Below are 22598 nucleotides of genomic sequence, written 5' to 3' on the forward strand. Positions count from 1 at the left end.
TATGTGTATGTATGTATATATATTGTATGAAGGCATGTTGCATGTAGTAAGTAAGCAAATTACCACTTGTAAACTCTTTAGAACCCAACGATTTTTATACCACCTCTAAAACGCATTGCAAAAATAGTATATTTGCAAATTTTAATAGATTTTCCTTGATGAGAATTGGTAATGGAGAATATTGAATCATAACAAAAACCAGTTTTTCATATTCTTTGAAGATTTTCATTTAGTTAACAAATAATTACACAAATACAATAAAAATAACAACAACTTAAAACACAAATGTACGATTTACAGCAAAATTATGATAAGTTTACATATGTATGTATGTATCATCTACTACTTCTATGATAGGCGTGATTTCGAATAACATTGCAATTGCACATCAACCGGCTGCTAAGCCCAGTACACTTAGGTAAGTGTGTTTGTATGCATGTATTTATATATGCAGATATTAAACCCGCTCAAATGGTGGTTCAACTATAACTACACGACCAGCGGTCAATTTACCATTGATTGTTCTAATAATTGATTTTTTTTTTTTGGTTTTTGTTTTTGTTGTCAAATGCAAATTCGTACTTTTGTTATTACCAACGTTGGGCTATTGCGTCACAAAAGTGTTCAATTAATTAACATTAATCACTTTGATATGCCCAATTCGAATGTACTCGTATGTAAGTGTGTGTAAGTATGTAAGTATGATTTGGCAAGTCAAATTTGGGTTTTGACGCAGTTGCGTTGTTGTTTCCATTTATACGGTTGTTCATAATTTTCAGTCGTGGTATACGTCAGAGTCCTTTGCGCTTTTGTGCAACAATAGTTTCTTATGATATATTTTCTAATATATGTATGTACGTATGTTACGCTTGTTAGATTTTAGTACTCTCTATTTATTTACTCCCGAAACATTAGTTAAAAGTATATTAAACCAATCATGAAAAAATAGTCTAAAAATGTTAAACATTATAATAAAAAAGCGTTTGCTTAATAAACTGAAATACGAGTTGGAGCTTATGCTGGTGTTTCTTCTTTTGCTTCTGCTGATGTTTCTTCTTTTTCTCCTTCAACAACACCATCATCATCAATATCACCTTCTGTCCTAACTTTTCTTTGTGTTCTTCATGTATCTGCTAGTTGGATCCATTTGAAACTTTGGAAATTGGATTACTTCCCGTTAATATATACAAAGATTTATTTGCATCACGTTCGCTGCCATAGATTTTCCCTGCTTTTCGTGCCATAGAACCCAAGAGCTCTTGCGACTTTTTATGAGCTGATCGTAGAGAAAATGCCCACTCCTTTAAGCCGATTTCATCCTGCGCAGCAAAGGGTTATTATGAAAGATGTATAAATAATGGAAAAATTAAGCGAATGTCAATTTTTGTTTTACTCACAGAATTTGTAAGAATTATTCTGCCATCACGAGATCCATCGTTAACGCGAATTTGAATGCACTGTTCCCCTTTGTAATGTACGAAATCAGAGGAAATGTCCTCAATTTGGTCCATAAATATTAGCTCTGGCTTATTGGTACCGCTCTCTGAATACATCTCTAATCTGTAAAGATATTTCTTATTAATCACGAAAATGTTGTGTACATTCAAGTACCCCCCTGCTTACCGATTTGGATAAAGTTTAGCGTATTTTGTTTGCCAGAGTGAGGCAAATGAGCCGCCTAATTTTTTTATGTAACCATGTAAAATGCAGTCCGATTCTTTTTCGTCTGCATCGAAATGCTGCTTTTGCTTGGCTTTTTTCTTTTGTTCTATTTTATCTGTTTCATTGTTAACACTTTCGAATACTGTTTCGGAGATTTCTTGCTGCCACCTACAGGAATTGGAAATATTAATATAGTACATATATTATTAAAAGCATATATCTAATATGTGTGTATTCACCTTTCGGAAATTGTAAGTGGAAAGAATTTGTATAGCTCCTGATCACTATCGGTTAGCTTAATGCCTTTCGTATCCTCTTCATCAAAGGAGCCTATATCAAAAGCATCAGCGGCATTAACTTCGCCTCTCGGTGGTATTAATGGTGGTGTATATTTTTGAACATAGACCTGGTGCCAATCTATACCCGAGAAGAATGGATGCATCTTCACTTCGTCCGCACTTTTTTGTTTTAAGAACAGGGGTTAAAATGATTAAATTTTCAAATTTAATTTACTAAAGTATAATTTCAACAGCTCTTTACCCATTTCCCATGCATCCCAGTCGTTTATCTACCTCTCTCTGTAGCAATGAATCCAAAAGGCTTCTCAGTTCGGGCGTAAAACAGTCGGGTAATTCAACGTTCTATTAAAAAAAAACAATAAACAAAAATGTACTTATATATATATACATATGTATATTCACAATTCAATTACAAGGAGTGTTTGTTTAGCTGCATGAGAACTATCGATATCGATAACGATCGTTTAACAGCTGATAATGGCAAACTGTAAGGTTTCGCAAGTCATCATGAATCGCTTAACCCCAAATACTGGCGGCTTCAACGGTTCCTATTTCTTTCGAAATAAGGAAGGAGCTGCCGTTACGCGTAATTGCGACCGCTATCGAGCTATGGTGACGGACTTTTTGTTTCCAAAAATTAATGAGTTAAACATCGGCGACATTTGGTTCCACCAACGCGGTGCAACTAGCCACACAAATCAATGTGCCTTACAAAACAAGATCAATTTGATGACAACTTTAATTCCAGAAGTACGATTTAACGCCTCTGGACTACTTTTTATGGGGCTATGTTAAGTCATTGGTTAATGCCGAAAAACTAGCAACTCTTGAAGCATTGGAAGTAAATATTACAGCCACCATTAACGCCATACGGTCAGATTTATTAGAAGAAGTAGTCACAAAGTCCTCTGCGTTGGACTCAGATCAGGTGGAGAAGGACTTGGCTTCCATTGGTGTGTCCAATTGGCGCCGGTTAGCACGAGAAAGAAACGACTGACGCGCTTTGTTAATCTCGGCCAAAAATCGTGTAAGCGGTTATCACGCCAATTAAGAAGAAGAAGAAGCCACAAATTGGACTGGTCGAGTAGCGGCGGACATATGCCAGATATCATATTCAAAATATAACTTCCATGAAATTATCTAGCAGAGTATAATAAAAATAAATTCCAACACTATTTCCATTTTGTATTATCATTTTAAGTTCTCAAGCTCTTAAAAAACACCAGAAATTTCACAAATAAAAACAAAACCTACGCAATAATTGCGTTGCAATTAAAACTCACCATCGTCAAGGTCATTCGATCGATTTCGTGTTTATCTTTTGTTTTGTGCTGTCTGAACGGTGAATGGCCCTTAAGCAATTTGTACAGCATACAGCCGAAACTAAACCAATCGGCACATGAGTCATAGGCAGTGCCTTTCGAAAGCACTTCTGGCGCCATGTAGCCGTGTGTGCCTACTGAAGCATGTGGCTTTTTTCGCGAAAAATCACATGCCAAACCCAAGTCCGATATACGAATGTGACCATTCTCATCGAGTAAAATATTTGCTGGCTTTAGATCCCTATAGACTATGAAGCGTTTATGCATGTGTTCCAAGCCCAAAATTACCTAAAATGGCAGGTGGCAATGTTTCGAAAATATGTAAATTCGTGAATGCAAATGCAATAGCCATCAATATTACCTCTGCGGCATAAAACTTCATCTCATCTTCGTTGAAGACACCGTGTTGTGATAGATGATAATGTAAATCGCCGCCATTCATTAAATCAAGTATGAAGCACAGCTTGTCGGGTGTATGAAATGCATAGGTCATGCAAACAATGAAGGGACAGTCCATCTGTGAGAAAAGAAATGCATGAAATTAATAAGAGTTTGATCACAAAATAAAATTATTATTTATAACAAATGGCGCAAAATTAATCATACAATTTTGTTTTGCAATATCTTTTTTACTAAATAAAAACAAAATTATTCTGAATGCAGAAATCTTTAATTTGAACTTAATGGGCTCCATTGCTTGTCTGTTTATATACTACAGCTTACCAGTTTACAAGTCTCAAATATGATTGACATACGATGTCATTTGTAAAAATTATAAATCTTCGGATAGGGTGATTAATTTTGCGCCGCCTTATATGTATTGTTGTTAAACTTGTAAAAACTCATAAAACATTCACCACACACTTTGAGAGAAGATTGCTGAACCGTTCTTATTCGGGTCTACTCTTACATATATAAATATCTTATAGGACTAAAACGAAATAAAATCGCGACACTCAGCATTTAATGAAAGTCGATTCAATTTCTGGTATCACTTCACTCGCTGACGAGCGTATTAAAACAATTGAAAATTTAATTTGAAAATAATATAATATGCAATTATTTTCATATATTTCGGGTACCTTGATTTGATCACTGGTCGAAAACTGTTTGTTTCTATATTCACTTACCCCTGTGCTCACAGCTTGCAACATAGTTCGTTCGTTTAACGCCAGCATTTCGCCCTGTTTCATTTTGATACGCTTTTTATCCAAGCATTTCATGGCATACATTTTGCCAGTGTCAGCTTTTCGACAGCCATACACTTCGCCAAAGCCACCACGACCAATTATTCGGTGAACACTAAAATCGTTCATGGTCAACTGAGAAAAGAGAAATTTGAAATTTTAAAGCAATACTCCTTTCACAGTAGAAGGAATAGAGAAAGATATAGACTGTTACCTGGATGTTAAGCTCTAAATTCTTCCATTGGCAAAATCGTGTGAATTTATCGCTGCAAATTATAAAAATTGAGTATTAGTAAATGCGGAAATATGAATTTTATTTAGCACCAATAATAATTTACCTTTCCAAGAATTTTTTAAATGGCTTTCCCTTCAGGTGGTTAAAAATTTCCTCGATATAAGGCTATGGATATATTTTGAAATAAACACGTAGTAATATTTATTTAAACAACTGTGATTTGAAGACTACACTTACCTCAAACAAATTAACGGGGACTTCATTTTTTAAAAGATATTTTTGTACACTGGCTACGGCTTCCTTGGAATATTCCTAAATGAACACATAGAAAAATTATGCATGGAATTGAGTTTAAAATAATAAAATTTCATCACTTACGTATGTGTGAGAGAGCATTTCTTCCATAATAAAATTGTCATATATTTCTCGAGCCAAATCTTTACGCTCTTCATAACTTTCGGTTTTCTCAAAACTTTTTATCTGCATACAAAAAAAAAAAATAATAATTAAAATTATTTGACTAAAAATATATGCAAGTAGTATAACTTTTAATACGTTTTTTTCTGCGGTAACAAGCAATATCACCTGAGTCGACTTAAGCATGAATTCAGTCTATTGCTCGTGATCATAATTCTTTATTTCATTAAGATTCTATTTCTTCGCTATGAAAAGCCCTCAAATGTAAATGGTATTTCAAAAGTGAACGATAGACGTCAGTAGCGAATAATTCTTAAACGGTTCCTTTTTTATGTCATTTTACACGATAGAACAACGAGTTAAAATTATTGAAATTTATTATAAAAATGGTCGATCTTTAAACGGAAATAAACGTCCGAACGAGTCGACATTTCAAAGATTGAAGAGACATTTCTATCTGGGATAGAAAAAGTACTGATAGACCAAACACTGGGAGTTCTGTTGATAATATTGCTGCTGTAGCGCAAACTGTTGCTGAACAACTTTCAACATCGATATCTCTACGTTCTGAACAATTAGGCATTCATGAATTGTATATTTGGCGGATTTTACCTGTAGACGTGCTCACGGATGACATTTATTATTATTATTCTTTATTAAAATATAATTAATATTATAGATTAATCTAATATAAAAGCTCTAGCTACCAGGGCTATCGGCTCAGTCAAATAATAGTAAATGTAAGTAAATATAAATTATAAGACTAAATAAGTTGAGAGATATTTATAGCTTTAAGAAGATTTGACATTTTTATTATATTTGCTTCAGAAGGAATGGAGAGAATGTTGATTGGATTGTTATGCAGTGTTGTGGTCCGTAAGACGGAGATAGATGGACAATATAGTAGAATGTGGCGTATGGTTAAGCGATAAGTCACACATTGGCTGCGGACTCTTTATCAAATGGTATTGGTGTGTTAAGAGGGTACGGCCTAGCCTTAAACCTACAAAACATCGGTTCATCCAACTAGTAGTCGAAGTTCGCAGTATGGTAGCGGAACCGTGTGGATTTACTTCTTTGTATTCATGCTGGAAGATATACCAATTGGCGCCTAGCTGAGGCTTTATAGCTCTGGACAACATGGTTTTAATAGATTTTGTACTAAGGGGGTTATAAAAGTGCAAACACGATTTTAAGGCAGGATTTGTGGCATAGTCAGCATAATGATTGCCGAGTATGCCCGAATGTCCAGGTATCCACATTAGTTTTGTGGTTGGCGCTTTCTTAATTAAAAATTGTTCATGTGATATATTGGGCATACATCCATTCGAATTATTTCTTTCTTGCAGCATTGAACGCCGATTGGCTATCGGTGCATATTAAAACCTTGTGTTTATTCTTTACAAGATTATACTGGCGTCCTGCGGTAGTAGTCTGTGAGAAAGGGTTTGCCCAGCTTCATTTGTAACAGCAAATGCGATGCCATTGACTTGCTTGGTGCCATCAGTGAAAAGGGGATTCCAACCACTTCGTTTCAGAGGGTGCACTATGCTCCAGAAAATTTGCCGCTATGTTGTGTGGTTGGTGCACTGTTTTCATAAAGCTTTCAGAGTTTAGAGGCCAGGGTGGTAGCTTGGTTTGAGGTATTCTCCTTGGAGATGTCTTCTTGAAAGACCGCATTACTTTCTGTATTCTCTTGTACACGAGTTGAAAAAGAACACTCGAGTAAATGTGGATTTATGTGCAAAGCAACAATATAACTCCTATAAATAATATTAACCCAGTAGAATCCAACTCATAAATCCAATTGATATGAGTTCAATTATGGCACAATCAGCACTGTGATAAATCATGGAAGAGCTTGGAAAATTTCTATCTAATTTTCTTTTTGTTCTCTGCATTTTGCTCTCCGTTTACTTATTGTAATTTTGTGAGTCAAAGATAGTTTATATTAGTACTGCCATGGCTGAGTTAACCAAGTTGGAATGTTCTTTTGCAACTCGTGCACAAAAGAATACGGGAATAATAACAAAACTTAAAATTTCTCTGAAGTACTGAATAATAACTAAATAAATAATAAAACTAAAAACTAGTAAGTTGTTACAAAAACAATAAAAACAACAACTGTAATAGTTTTTTATTAAATTAAACGTTTGTAAGAACTCTCCAACTCAAATAATGTTAATAAAATATACTCGTATACATGTAATATTAAAAAAAAATGTATTGCAGATAAAAATAAAATTAAAGTAGGTACACTGACTCATTTTTCCTAATTAATAATAATTAATAATTGAAGTTTTCTACTTAACATAGGTGAATCAACCTAACCTAAAAGTAAGTTAAGCTTGAGGGATTCCATACGGCCAGAATTTTCAAACAAATCGATTTTTTTACAGATTATTATTCTTTATAGTTTAAGGCGTATTTCTGTGGAAGTCGATTGTAAAAATTCCCCATTGATTCAAAGTTATGGTAGAAAAGTAACTGCCCGACGAGAGTTTGATGCGCACACTTGTTTTTCTCGTTTAAACAGTTTTCAATATTTTTTGATGGTTTTTTTTTAATACTCGCACTGGATTTTTGATATTTTTATTCAAAAATTTTATAAACATACTTAAAGAGTGCCATGTGTAACGTAAAACGCATACTTTTTTTTTAAATGCCGTAAATTGCAAAATTTTTCGAAATTCAAAAATCCGGCTCAACAGACTATAACTACAACTTTATTTTACAACATTTTTTTTACTTTTTATAGATCCATTAACATTTTAAGGAGAAATGATGCAGACCGTGGAGCAACTTTTTTTCATTCTACTTTGGGTCACGTGAATTTTTATAGCCTAATTTTTGTAAAGAAAAATTGAAATACATTTTTTTATAAAGCTTAAGTACCAATAAACAATGTATACATTTTTTTTATATTTATTTCTGTTGTTATTCCTTCTAAGAACAGTTTTTCCTTTAGCGCATTTTTGGCGTTGCTGGACCTACTATGTAACCCCTTCAGAATGCTTCAATTAAAAACTTTAAAATACTGCTGTTTTCGTCACGTCTCCTTTTTTGATGCATTCTTGCTTAATTGAACTTGAAGATTTAAAACACAATTTTCACAATTTTTACAAGACTATTGTATTTTTCGAACTCGCTTGGTTTTGGAGTTATCGAAATCAACTAAAAAAAGTGTGAATTCGTTTAAGTTCAGAAACCGTTGCAAGGAACGCACTCCAGGTATAGCTCCAGCATAGCTTTCGCTCCATTTACGCATTTGATTTGTTCATAAAATATTTTATTTGAATTAATACAATTATTTTGAATTAATTTATGGATACAAAATTGTTTTGAATTATGTCGGAGACTAAAATATATCGCAAACCTGTAGTCTCATCTCATTTAATTTAACTGTTAATATTGGAAAATAAGCTGGCAGTTTAGCACAACTTTTTTAAACAAACGATTTTGTGCTCTATCGAAAAGTGTGGATTTAATCTTTAAAATCCAAAAATGTTTAAATATGAAATAGATATACATTCATATAATATACGAATTTGACCGATCGTGACTAACATTTGAAAGTTCGTCTCAATCAATTCATGTTTACGGCGTTAATCGTGATTAAAGATACAGAAATAAGCAAAAAGTGATTCACTTCGCTCATACGTATCGCCTTTAAAGTTTATATTAAATGGAAGATGACAGATAATCCAATTTTATATACATACTACATATATACAAATGTATATAAATGCATTCCTAAAAACAATAATCATGACCAGAATTAAGTACAACTAACCTGTTCGTAAAATTTAAGCTGCTGTATGGGTTCCTCAGAGTCATTTTCGCAAAAGTCCTTGAAAAGCAAATATCCTAGAAAATATAAAAATATTGGAGCCATTCATCGTTTTAACACAAAAATAAAAATTATATACGCACCTAATATTTGATTGAATATTTTGTGGAAATTCAAATCGCTCTCCTTTTCTAAATACTTATACATAACACTCCGGACGCTATTTAATATAATTTATGAAAATTAATGAAATATGATTAAATATTTTTTGTTTTTTGTTTTTCGAATATACATACATATGCAAACCACACTTCAGACTCAGTCACTATTTATAATTTATAATAATTTCATTGATAGTAAACGAGAAAATTGGGCAACGGCGCACATAAAGGGTTTTCCAATAACAGGTGTTACAGGTGAATGGACTGCGCTATCGAGAGATGATTAACGATTTTTTATGGCCAGAATTAGATGGTATTAATCTGGACAACGTTTATTTTCAAAAAGACGGCGCTACGTGCCACAAAAGCAACGAAACCATTACGGGAAAAGTTTCTGGACCGTGTTATCTCTCGAAGAGGTGATCACAATTGGCCACCGAGATCTTGCGATTTAACACCTTGTGACTATTTTCTTTGGGGTCACGTGAAAGAGAAGGTCTACGCCAACAGCCTAGGGTCGATTCCAGATCTCAAAGATGGAATTCGTAAGGCTATCGAGGTCATAGGGCAGCCAGTTTGCAATTCGGTTATGGAAAATTTCATGAAAAGGATATTATCCTATAAGCGTGGCCGTGGTCTTTATTTGCCTGATGTTATTTTCCACTATTAACGGCATACCTTCCTCTTTGTAATGAAATAAACATGCGATCATTTATATTAAAAAATATCATTTTTCTTTGAATATCAAAATAACACCTCTTATTGGAAAACCCTTTATATCAGGATGGCACAAAAAAACACCAAAAACATAAAAATATACAATGTAAAAAAAAATATTTACACTGTTCTTATAGTTGTTTTTAATTTTTTCTTTATATCGGGTGTTTTTTCAGCTTCATGAGAACTATCGATATCGGTAAAATGGTTTGACAGCTGAGAATGGCAAACTGTGTGATCTTTCTGTTCAGTAAAGTTTCGCAAGTCATCACGAAACATTGAACGTCAGAACAACGGTTTCAAATTGTGGAAAATTACTTACAGTTACCATAATCGGGCCAGTGAGCAAGCAATTCGTTCAGTTATTGATCGTTTTCGCAATAATTTTAATCTGCTCGATTTAAAACCTTCAACAAGGCAAAGAAATGTGCGTAAAGAATATTTCTTTTTGCGCGAAGTGTTTAAAAAGACGCAGAAATGTCGAAAATTTTACGGAAAAAGATCTTGGCTTATGTACCTATAAAATAAAGCTTGTGCAAGAATTGAATCCAAATAGCCATCGTTTGCGTCGCCTTCTTAGTGATTGGGCTCATTTATTGCAAAATCAGTTTGATGACAAATTTAATCCCAGAAGAGGACCTGCTCACTGGCGCCCTCGTTCGGGCGATTAAACGCCTTTAGATTACTTTTTATGGGACTATATTAAGTCATTGGTTAATGCCGAAAAACCAGCAACTCTTGAACCATTGGAAGTCAATATTACAGCCACATATTTAAGCCATACGACCAGATTTATTGGAAAAAGTAGAAAAAATTGGACTAATCGAATGGACCATGTAATTTGTAGCCGCGGCGGACATACGTACATACATACGAAATGTATTAAAAAATAAGGTGCATTTTCAAATTTCGTGGGCTACGTACATTCGACTTTCGATTATTATTCTTTCTTAATGTTGGCACACTCGTCTCGAAGATACAGTATGCAAAGTTCGTATTAGTACACCCTCTTACAAATAAAAATACCTCGTATATTTTCAAATTTACTTTAAAGCAATTGATTTCAATCGTACTGCGGTATTGTATAATTCATAAAAAATAGAATAATAACAAAAACTCCGAAACATTTGCATAGAATTGAAAAAAATAGCTTTAGTAGCAGTGTAGCTATTTCTACTGCAGGCAAAATTCGTATTAGTACACTTAGTATGCGTTGAATTTGTAAACAATTTGTTGGTATTTACCGTTATTTTCGAAACGATTGTGTTAAACATTCAATGTTTAACCTTGGGCAGTTGCGTTTTAGTAGAATTTGTTGAAGTTCGTGGAGTTAGTTTTCAATGCCGCCTAAAGTAAGTGAATTATCAAACGAAACTAGGAGATTAATAATAAATATGAACAAAAACGGAAAGTCTTTACGCGAAATTGCGAGAACATTGCAGAAAAGTGTGTCTACAATACAAAACGTAGTCAAAATTTATAGAGTGGAAGGATTGACAAAAAGCTTCGAAATGTGAACAGGGCAAAGCTTGGACAGAGGCACAAGACTTATTTGAAACGTCTTATCAGGAAAGATCCCACCGTCAGTGGAGTTTCACTAGCTGCAGAACTAGAAAAATACTTTTCTATCAAAGTTACACCTCAAACAGTGCGCAATTATGTAAAAAAATTGAAATTTAGAAGCAGAACTACGGTTAGAAAACCGTATGTAAGCTCAGTCAATAGAAGAAAGCGTGTTATATTCGCCAGGCAATATTTAAACAAAAATATGCGGTTTTGGAAAAGGGAAATTTTTCCGGATGAGTGTAAATTTAATATAAAAATGTCCGATGGCCGCATAAAAATTTGGAGAGAGTGTAATACTAGCCTTCTAAAACGAAATCTGCAGCCTTCTTTCAAGCACGGTGGTGGTTCTCTGATAGTATGGGGATGTTTCGGGGAAACGGAGTAGGAAAGTTGCATTTTATTGATGGAATTATGACTGCGAGGCAATATATTGATATTTTAAAAAAGAATCTACGCAAAAGTGCCAAAAAATTGGGTTGCAAAAAAAATGTATATTCCAACAAGATAACGACCCTAAGCACACGGCATTGGATACAAGGTTATGGATCCTTTATAACTGTTCAAATTATCTCAAAACACCACCACAAAGCCCGGATATTAATCCCATAGAAAATTTATGGTCGATTTTCAAAAAGCAACTGAAACATCATCAAATAAGGAACCGAGAACATTTAAAAAAAGTCCTCAAATCAGAGTGGAAGAAGATTTCTCCAAATCTCACAAAAAAATTGGTGGAATCTATGCCGAAGAGATTGTCTGCAGTTCTAAGGCAACGAGGGTATCCTACAAAATATTAATTTTCTGAACTATCTTTTATTTACTCTTTAAATCATTAAAAATACATGTGTACTAATACGAATTTTGCTCCTGTGAAAAGTGTTAATTTTTTTCTTTCTTATTTTTTTTTTGCAATTCAATACACATTGTGAGCGGTTTTGTTATTTGGCTTTATTTTAGTTAATTATCTATAAAATAAAACGGTTTCAAGCATTTGTTTTAAAATTAATTTGAAAATATAGGTGGTTTTTTTTTATTTATAAGGGGGTGTACTAATACGAATTTTGCATACTGTATGTTCACAGTTTTAGTTTTGCTTGTGAGAGGCATAAATAAGTCAAATGCTTTGCGTGTTCGGCGATTTTCTGCTATCGAAAAAAATGAATCAAAGAAGTTGCATACAATTTTGTGTAAAAAATTGAATTAAGTGCTCAAAAACACTTGAAATGCTGACAGTGGCAGACGGTGAGAGTACTCTAAGTCAAAAAATGTTTACAAGTGGTACAAACTTTTCACACAAGGTCGAAAAGACGTGAAGTCAACCAATGAAAATGTTGAGAAAGTGAAGAAAATTGTTATGGAGAATCGTCGAATCACAATTAGAGAAGTTCCTGAGGATGTCGGCATATCGGTTGGTTCATGCCATGCAATCTTTTCGGAAATTTTTGGCATGAAGCGTGTGGCAGCGAAGTTCGTTCCAAAATTGCTGAATTTTGACCAAAAACAACGTCGCATAAGCATCGCTCAGGAATTGTTGAATGACGTCAACGATGATTCAGATTTGCTTAAAGGGTCATAACTGGTGACGAATCATGGGTATATGGTTATGACATCGAAACCAAAGCCTAATCGTCCCAATTGAAGAGGAGAGCGAAAATCAAAAAAATCACACCAAGTTCGATCAAATGTCGAGGTTTTACCCACTGTTTTCTTCGATTACCATGACGTAGTACATCAGGAGTTCTTACCACAAGATCGTACGGTAAATAAGGAAAAAAACATCCGGAGTTGTGGAAAAAAATGCATGACTTTTTCATCATGATAATGCACCTGCTCACTCATCTTTGCTTGTGAGAGATTAATTGGCCAAAAATAACACCGTTACCGTGACTCAGCCACCGTATTCACCAGATTTGGCGCCCTGCTACTTTTTCCTGTTCCCAAAATTGAAGAGAGCTATGAAAGGACGGCGTTTTGCAACGATTGAGGACGTAAAAACCGAATCGCTGACAGAGCTCAAGGACATACCAAAAAGTGCATATCAGAACTGCTACGAGGTTTGGAAAAAACCCTGGCACACGTGTATTATATCTGAGGGGGACTAGTTTGAAGGAGATAAAATAGAAATTGATGAATACATAAATATTTTTTGAGAAAATTGAAGATCCACCTTATTTTTTCAACACACCTCGTATGCGGGATATAATAAATTTTTTGAGAAAAATGAAAATTCACCTTATTTTTTGAACACACCTCGTATGCGAATATTTCCATCACTCAAACTCATTTTTTTTATTTAATAAAAAAGTTATTTAAAAACACCACCTTGAACTAGTCCACTATTACAAAAAACAAAAATTTCACTTTTTCGAGCCTATTCGACTAATTTGATTTTCTTTTAAATTATTTTGATTGCTTTGATTAGTATGCCCAAAAAAATGTATACTCGTAACAGCAAACATCAAATTCCTGATATAAAACATATGTTCAGACACTCATACATGTACACATTTAAATATTGTATTATTTGTGTTTTTGTTTCAACATCATAATCAAAATTGGGTATTTTACACCATTGATGAGTCATTAGAAATATTAAGGTATAAAAAACTTATTGTTATGTTCGCTGTTAGAAACATACATACACACACAAATGCATCCCCACACACATTTTTTCGCACAACATTCCTGCACTAAAATCTTGATAAATTGAGTTTTCCAGAATGAAAAGTGTTACTTTTATAGGGAGAGACAATGCATACATAGTACATACACACAAGGAAAAAAACATCCTCATCCAGCAATGCATACATTCATACGCACTTACAGGCCACATCATTTGCGTTTAAGATATTTAAAAATCTTGCATAAACATACACATACCATGTGCATACTACGAGTATATATAATTTATAACCACAAACATACATCCATACGCGCATCCTATTATCAAGCATACATATGTACATACCAATAGTTCTGCGAACAAAAATAACTTCTTGTGTATTGATAAGCCACAAAAGTGCATACGAGTATGAATTAGGGATATACATTCATGCATATGTATGTGTTTGTATTTAGGTGTGAATCTAAATATACAATCCCGATCCCGCACAATCCAACTGTTAAATGTTTTATACCATTAAAAAGGTAAGGAAAATATTTTATTAAACATTTAGAAATTCCCTAATCGATTAATGCTCTCAACCGACGAAGGATCATCCTTCTACTAGTATACCTACAAACAAAAACAAACGGTCCTTCTAGAATACCAAATTTCCAAAAACAAAACTAAAATATATAATAAGTATAATATTTACACATAGTTTTGGGCGTTTGGCAAAGCAAAATATTGGCCTCTGGTGACGCTCCAGCATGCTTGTCCAGCAGGCTTATATGTGTGCGTGTCGGGTGCTTGACGCTAATATCTAAAATTTTTGATTTTCATCATTCAAAAGCCGACAACAAGTATGTGTGACACGAAGCAAGTACGAGTGTCACCCGACACGCACACATATAAGCCTGCTGGACAAGCATGCTGGAGCGTCACCAGAGGCCATATGTGGTTTTAACAGATAAAAAGGTCCTCATACAAAAAAAATATTTGCCGTTCGTAGTCGGCATGAAACTGTAGGTCCCTGCATTTGTGGAACAACATCAAGATGCACGCCAAAAATAGGAGAAGGAGCTTATATTATATTATATATATACATATATATATATGTATAAATAACGGACTTTGTGTTAAAGTCAATAAATTCTAATCTATCGTATAAAAAATTTGTGTTTTATTCAACTTTTTTAAGCTACAGCTATAAATGATTAAACACGCAATTTTGTGCCTTGCAGAAAAAAATGCCGATTTAAGCTGTTTTATCAAAAGTGCACATATAATAGCATATTCCTAACGACTCGCCTATGCCCAAACCATCATGAGAGAAATGGTAGTCGATCCCTCGAAAATTTAGAAAGAGCAGCCTTAAAAAAGATTTCAGTTGTTTTAATTAATATTTATTTGCCAATTAATTTGCGTATTTATCAGTTAGTTCGAAATACTATATATTGAAGTTCTTGGCTAGCAACTGTTTTCAAAACATATACAGTGACTCACAAAAGTATTTTGCATGAGAAGACAAATAAGTTCACGCTTCAATTCCTGTATATTTTTTAAATTCATTTGTTAATTATTTCATAAATTCTTAAACATAAACCTTATATCTACATAAACAATGTATTAAAACTTTAAAAGAAAAATATGTTCCAATGTAAACGTAAAAAAAGTAAAATAAAATAGAATTCATTGCTCACAAAAGTATTTTGCTTTTGACTAGGTGGTGTACAAATATACTAATTTCTATTAATTCAATATTTCGTATGATAACCATTATTTTTGGAAACTGCTTCCAAGCGCCTTGGCATAGATTCTATTAACTTGCGACAAAAGTCAAGAGGTATTTTTCCCCATTCTTGGAGTAAAACATCTTTAAGGTCACTTTTTGACGAAATTTTGTGTTCTCGCACTCTTTCTTCGAGATAGGCCCACAGATTTTCTATGGGGTTGATATCGGGACTTTGGGGAGGTGTTGGCAAATGTTTTGCATTAAAAAGTATCCACATTTTGACATCATGAGCTGTATGCTTGGGGTCGTTGTCGTGTTGAAACAAAAAGTGGTTAGACGACATTCCCATTTTTTCTGCACTGGAATGTAAGTTGTCTTTGAGAATAGACAAATAAAGATGTTTATCCATCGTTCCATCTATAAACACCTGCTTTCCGACTCCTTGGGCCGACATACAACCCCACACCATGACGGAACCTCCACCGTGCTTAACAGTGGATTTAACATTTTTAATCGCAGCTCTTCATTTGGCTTCCGCCATACCATACGACGTCCGTCCGGACCAAAAATGTTGTATTTGCTTTCATCACTAAATATGACGGTTTTCCAAAACTCAAAACTTTTGGTTTTATAGGTGTTGGCGAATAAAAGCCGCTTTGCTTTATTGACTTGTGAAATCAGTGGTTTTTTCCTTGCTGCACGACCGTGAATATTGTTGCTTCTGAGGGCTCTGCGCACTGTCTCATCGGATACTTCAATCTGAAAGGTTGCTTTTATTTTGTCATTGATTTTTGGGGCTGATAAATGTGGGTTTTTGCGATTTTCTTTCAATATTTGGCGTTCTTCTCTCTCAGTTAGCAACTTTGGTCGACCAAAACGGGTTAAATTTTCTAAATTACCGCGTTCTTTACACCGTTTTATTACATTTTCTATCGTTTGGCGGTATCGACTAAACATATTGCAAATATATTTCGTAGATTTTCCTTCATTATGGAGATGTAAAATAATTTTTTTTTCAGCTGTAGTTAGTTCTTTACCCTTTGGCATTTCCGATATGCACAGTACCACAATTACAAACGAAATGAACTCAATTACAAATAAAATTGATTATAATACGCACTTCACAACTTCAGCGAAAACAGAAAAAGTAACTTAACTGCGTCCAGTAACGGTATCTATAAACAATAAGCAAAATACTTTTGTGAGCACACATTTTCATTGCTACGCACGTTTTTTGTTATATGCACCTAACGGTACAATTTTTGTGCATGATGTGTAGCCCAATTGCTAAGACAGTGCTCAATAATGCGTGTAAGTATTAACATTTTTATTTTCGGATACTTAGTACATACAAAATCTTAAATTTGTAAATACGCGCTATTATGCAAAATACTTCTGTGAGCCACTGTACATACATACCTTCTGCTCAAATATGAACGAGACGTTATCAATAAAACGGTCCGCGGATGGCATATGGCAAAAATACATTTTTTGTTTTTTGGTAGGACTGTTATAAGCTTACATGGCAAATTTCAGCGTGATATGTCACATAGTTGTTTTCTGTGCTACTGTAAACAAGTCAAGCTCGAGTGTGTTCTTCGAATTCTCTTTTATGACTTCAATTGTCTCAAACTGTTTTCCACGGAGCGGCAACTTGAGCTTGGGAAACAGGAAAAAGTCACATGGAGCCATCATATATGAAATTTGCCATGTAAGCTTATAACAGTCCTACCAAAAAACAAAAGATTTATTTTTGCCATATGTCATCCGCGGACCGTTTTATTGATAACGTCTCGTTCATATTTGAGCAGAAGGTATGTATATATTTTAATACCGTACAGGATGGAAATTTCATAAATGCGACCTGCGAACAACTTATTTAGACAGGCTTTCCTAATCCCACCCATACCGGACTTTTCGCCAATTTCTTATTTTGGCTTCCAAATACTCGTATCCGTCTGTAGCATAGGTATACTCGTACATAGGAAGATGCATGTATTTACATGCATACGCACATATGCGATCATGAAAATAGCAGTTCCGTAAATTTTTTTGATTGTTTTTAGTATAAATTTACGTTTATTGTTCTAACTACAAAAAAACATACAAAAATACATAAATTATTCAACCATTAAGCAGTGTTGCCAAATTTTGAGTCTCAAAACTGCACTAAAGATTAGGTTGGGTTGCAGCGATTGTCCGCCATGGGGCACACTCAGGCTCACAGCCGATTGTGATGCAGTGTGGAAGAGCAACAAACTTGGAAAAAAAGCGTTCTCCCACCTTAATTTTTTTTAATCAAGTTTACTTTTTTCATAACAGTGCGTATTTAAAAAAAAGTACAAAATAAATATATACATATATGTATTCCTATATCAAATGATTCAAAAATACAAAATTTATTTGTCCATAATAATTCTGTAAAAAAATTTACCCTATATTACATATTAATTTCAAAGTCTATTTCCTCATCATTTTCATTTTGAGACCATAAAATTGACTTCAAGTCTTGTCTTGAATTTTGATAAACATATTTCTCTTTTTATTCCGCTTTTTTATATGGAGCAAACATTTACTGAAAAAAGGGGCAAGCGGTAACGAATCTAGCTTTTGAAAGTATTCATTGCGCTGAAGATGCACTCAACTTTTGCATTTGGGAATGGCAAGGGCCGAATTATCAAATATTCCACATTCAGATGGATTCAGACTAGCTGAGTATTTTATTTATTTATTTAATTTGGTCTCAAAATTCTGAAGCAGACACAAATATTTAAAATTATTTAATGTTTTTAACTTTGAATGAGAAATGCATGTGGATTGAATTTTAATTCAGAAAAAAACACTAAAAACGGCACTAGGCACAAAGTATTTTTTTTCAATTTCCAAAAAGCACTACGACTGATGACTAATGCGCCACGGTGGCAACAATGTCGTTAAGCCTTGAGGTCTAAGTTTTCTTTGACCACCCATGCTGTGAGGATCATAATTGAAACAAATTTTGTTATTAGATAGATAAATATGCAAATATTTAGCTGGTGGTCGCTCCTATTTTATAAGGTGTAAAAGATTCATGACTATATCTTTTCACAGTAACTCAATAGATGAAAATGCGTCTTTACTTTTTGTTATTCGTACATTTTTGAGAAATATAATAGAAATTGTCAGTTTGTGTGGCACATCTCTAGTCCACCATAGCTCTCAGGTACCATTTTAAAGAAAGAAAAAGGAATTTTTTTAAATAAGAACATTATGGGTTGGTAGTTCTAGCAACAAACATTTTAATTAAACATCGAAATATATTTTTGTAACCAGTGTTCTATTTTACTATTAGTCCTAAACTCACTTTTAAGATTTCTCATTATTGTCAACGTTAACGTCAATTTATTAAATGCAGTTTTCCATGACTGTAATTTGAAAACTGGGCATTGTGGTTATGTAAAGCATGCGTTTTGTCTGGCACGTTAAGGCTCCATTATTAACATTACAGATTTGATACAGATTTTGGAGATTTCCAGAAATGAAATTTTTTCTGCTAATGTAGAATAATAATTTGCATTCTGCTTTCAAAAGTGCCTGCAATGTAGAAGAAAAATTTGCATTCTGCTTCGCCGTAGTCAATAATACGAAAACTTTCGTTAATAAAAATAATATAAAAAATCGTTTTGTAAGTTAAAATTTTACACATTCATTTATTCTAAATAAATTAACGAGAAAATCAATTGCTTTCCAAGTCGTAGTAGTTAACCTTGTGTCAATTATTGATCCATTCGGTAATACTTTTCCAGTTTATATTTTTTTAATTAAAGATTTAACCAGTTCAACATCATTTGTCTCAAAAAATCACATATTTTACTAAATTATTAAATAATTTAATTGTTTGAAAATCATTTACAGGTATTTGGCATTTGAAATTTGTTTTTCGTTTAAAAAAAGAACAACAATGCGAAATCTTCAAATCAAAATTATTATGGAACTACTATTTTTGTATGCGCAAATGTACATATCAATATTTATCCTTTGTAAACTCCAACTATGTTCATACACAATGCATACTTACATACATATGTGTGCATTATCAGAAGCAAAGTGAAAATATTTTGTTGCGAATGCAGCTGCTAAATGCAACAACAATATTTATATGAACTTGATACTCGGATAGATTGAGACCACCTACGACACAACATATGCACATACAATTGTACATATATACAACTGTAAATACATCTGTAGGTTGTGTGGCTTATACATATGTATGTATGTATATAAACTGAATATATGTACATAATTTTTCATTTTACACACCATTGAACTTCTGAAGTTTTCGATTATCAACTACTGGACAATTGCATTTTTTTTTTTTCATGTTTATATACATATGTACAACAATTGTACAAAATTATATGTAGATATGTACATTTGCACATTTCGAGTACGTACACAATACAGAACACAGATAGCACTTTAATTGCTAAATAGCAAACCAAAGCGAAATACAAAAATCAAACAAAATGGAATATAATGAAAAGTAGATATGTATGCAATTATATTGAATTTTTCGATTAGTTAGTCAGCCATTCGTACATTTTGTTTGGTATAAAGTAGAAATATTTTTGTGGTTGGTTGTGCTTTGCATGCAGATTTGGGCGTATTTTGGGGGAATACAACCTGCACTAACTAACAAACGTACATTCATTCATATCGTACATAAACACAAACATAAGTACATACATACATGTACGTACATATGTGTGTGTACACATACCTGGGGTCGGGCAAAACAAGCCTTTTGCTAGCTCTTGCTGCTGGTGTGCATTTGGATTTCTCCATGGCCATCAGATAGCTGACGTCCGCCAGCACAGCTTCCAAATCCGCCATGTTTGCGAGTGTCGGACCTCGTTCCTTCGTTGGGTGTACTGTATAATTCCACTTGATAAAAATTCCTTTTCACTTTCTTTTCACAATCCCGATTAAAAAATTACGAATACGAACACAACAACGTACCTATTGAAAAGGTACCGACGACGACGATCTCCCAACAAATGAAAGAGGTTTTATTTCTTTACATGTTGCCAATTCTTTGTTATTTTTTTTGTAATTGCATGTATTTTTTATTACACTTTTTAAAGAAAATTTTACAAACTACTAACAATCACAAATATATTTTGCACAATTGGTTTCAAATTATATACATAGCACACTCAATTGATCAAAAAATATATATTTTAAAAATCTAATGTGTATCAATACAATACATCCAATCAGAATAGGATACTAACTTCGCAATGAACCAATTCGAGAGCGTGTACATAATAATGGCACTAGTGGTGAGCGCATGTCAATGCATGGTTGTATTCGTAGTTGAATTGCTGTACGAACATTGGTATTCACTGTAGGGTTAAAGAAGGGAATAAATATTTTCGGTATTTTTTTGCCAAAAAAGAGGTTATCTTCGATTTAATATCGTCTACAATAATTTCAATGTTTTAAATATATACCTAGGGCGATAGTCTCAGCTACTAGGGCCTTTCGTAATAAAATAAATGTATAAGTAAATAAAATAAATACATGCATATAAACTTTGTGTAAGCAGTATGACCAACAGCTCATCTTTTATACTGATTAAAAATCTAAGGCGATATCTATTAACAGTATGTATATCATTACACCAATTGTTTTTTTACTTTTTCCTAAGGAAATATCTACCTTGAAGCCATTTTTCTCATTTTCTTTATATTTTGAGTCATGGGAAGGATATCCTTTCAGCAAACAAGCGATATATAGATTTATTTCGCAGTTGTTACGCCGTAAAAAAAATTAATTTTTACCACTTTTAAATTTTATATTTTCTAGACTTTTTCATACTTATCCTTTCACAAAAAAAAATATAAAAAAAAACCCGAAAGTATAATTAAGCATATGCCGCCTTCGAACGGCACATATGTATGTATGTAGATTTTAGAAAAATAATTGCATGACAAAATCATTCGAAGGTTTACCTTTGCTTACCCGATTTCAGGAGAAAATTTGTTTATCAGTTGAAATTTTGGTATCTAGCGGGCTTCGAACCTGGGAAAAAACTTATCTGTGGACTTTTGGCGAAACCTCATATTAAAATTTAGTATTTTATTCAACTATTATTATGATGCTTACTCAAGCTAAATATGGAAAATTAAATGATAAATATTTCGATCGAAAATCAAGTAATTTAATGCCTTACACAAAAAAGTGCTAAGTTGTTTCGTTAAAAGTACACAGAAATAATAGTCTCGGCAAAATCTTGTCTGCTATAGTGGACGCCACTTACTAGTTATTACTTCGAATATTAACTTTGTGTGTGGTGAATTTCTTCAATACACGTCCCTAATCCTTCTGTGGCCTTACTCTGCCAGAGTGAAAATTTGAAATGTGTTCAGCTTGAGAGTAGGGTTAAATTTTCACGTAAAAATACAAAACAAAAACCTGCTCATATAAAGTATAACTTAGACCCGATTTACACGAGGAGACATCTGGAAGGGAAACATTTTGTTCAAGGGCGAAGGACGGTCGGGGAAGAGAGAAGGGATTTTGTCTCCCGTACTCGGCGACACGCTTTGCTCTTCTTAAAGCTCTAAAGTTAAGTTAAGAAAGTTCTAAGTTATGTGTTGGTTTTCAATCAAACGGAAGAAAACAACGATGACAAACATCCGAACGCTGCTTGGGAAATGCACGATTATTTTTGCTAGTAAAGTAGGTTTAATTTAAAATAGTTAAGGGACATGTTTATGTTGATTTCTAATTTTTCCCTGCATTTCTAGATACTCAAGTTAATTTTAAGTTAATTATTTACATATGAAGTATTTTTTAATTTATTTTTTTATTCAAGTATAAGAACCTATAAATATATTTCAATAAAAAAAACAACAAAT

At 33.4% G+C, this 22598-nt stretch overlaps 1 protein-coding gene across 3 annotated transcripts; it reads right to left on the bottom strand.

Moving 5' to 3' along the window:
* Positions 1-211: 211 nt before the first annotated feature.
* On the bottom strand, positions 212-20985 carry LOC128865951 (G protein-coupled receptor kinase 1). Of its 3 annotated transcripts, XM_054106396.1 has the most exons (16): positions 20695-20985; positions 20456-20619; positions 9056-9132; positions 8916-8989; positions 5084-5185; positions 4943-5017; positions 4809-4870; positions 4685-4736; positions 4414-4605; positions 3645-3800; positions 3245-3571; positions 2203-2303; positions 1902-2120; positions 1624-1830; positions 1398-1560; positions 212-1319 (listed from the first exon to the last, which is right to left on the bottom strand). In XM_054106396.1, the coding sequence occupies exons 2-16, from the start codon at positions 20566-20568 to the stop codon at positions 1134-1136; spliced, it is 2106 nt and encodes a 701-aa protein (XP_053962371.1). In that variant the 5' UTR covers positions 20569-20619; positions 20695-20985; the 3' UTR covers positions 212-1133. The 3 variants fall into 3 exon arrangements, with proteins under 3 accessions (XP_053962371.1, XP_053962370.1, XP_053962372.1); XM_054106395.1 differs by having other exon boundaries at positions 20456-20985; XM_054106397.1 differs by lacking the exons at positions 8916-8989; positions 9056-9132; positions 20695-20985 and having other exon boundaries at positions 20456-20527.
* Between the last annotated feature and the right edge of the window lie 1613 nt (positions 20986-22598).

The sequence above is a fragment of the Anastrepha ludens genome, chromosome 6, assembly GCF_028408465.1.
Source record: "Anastrepha ludens isolate Willacy chromosome 6, idAnaLude1.1, whole genome shotgun sequence".
NCBI lineage: Eukaryota > Metazoa > Arthropoda > Insecta > Diptera > Tephritidae > Anastrepha > Anastrepha ludens.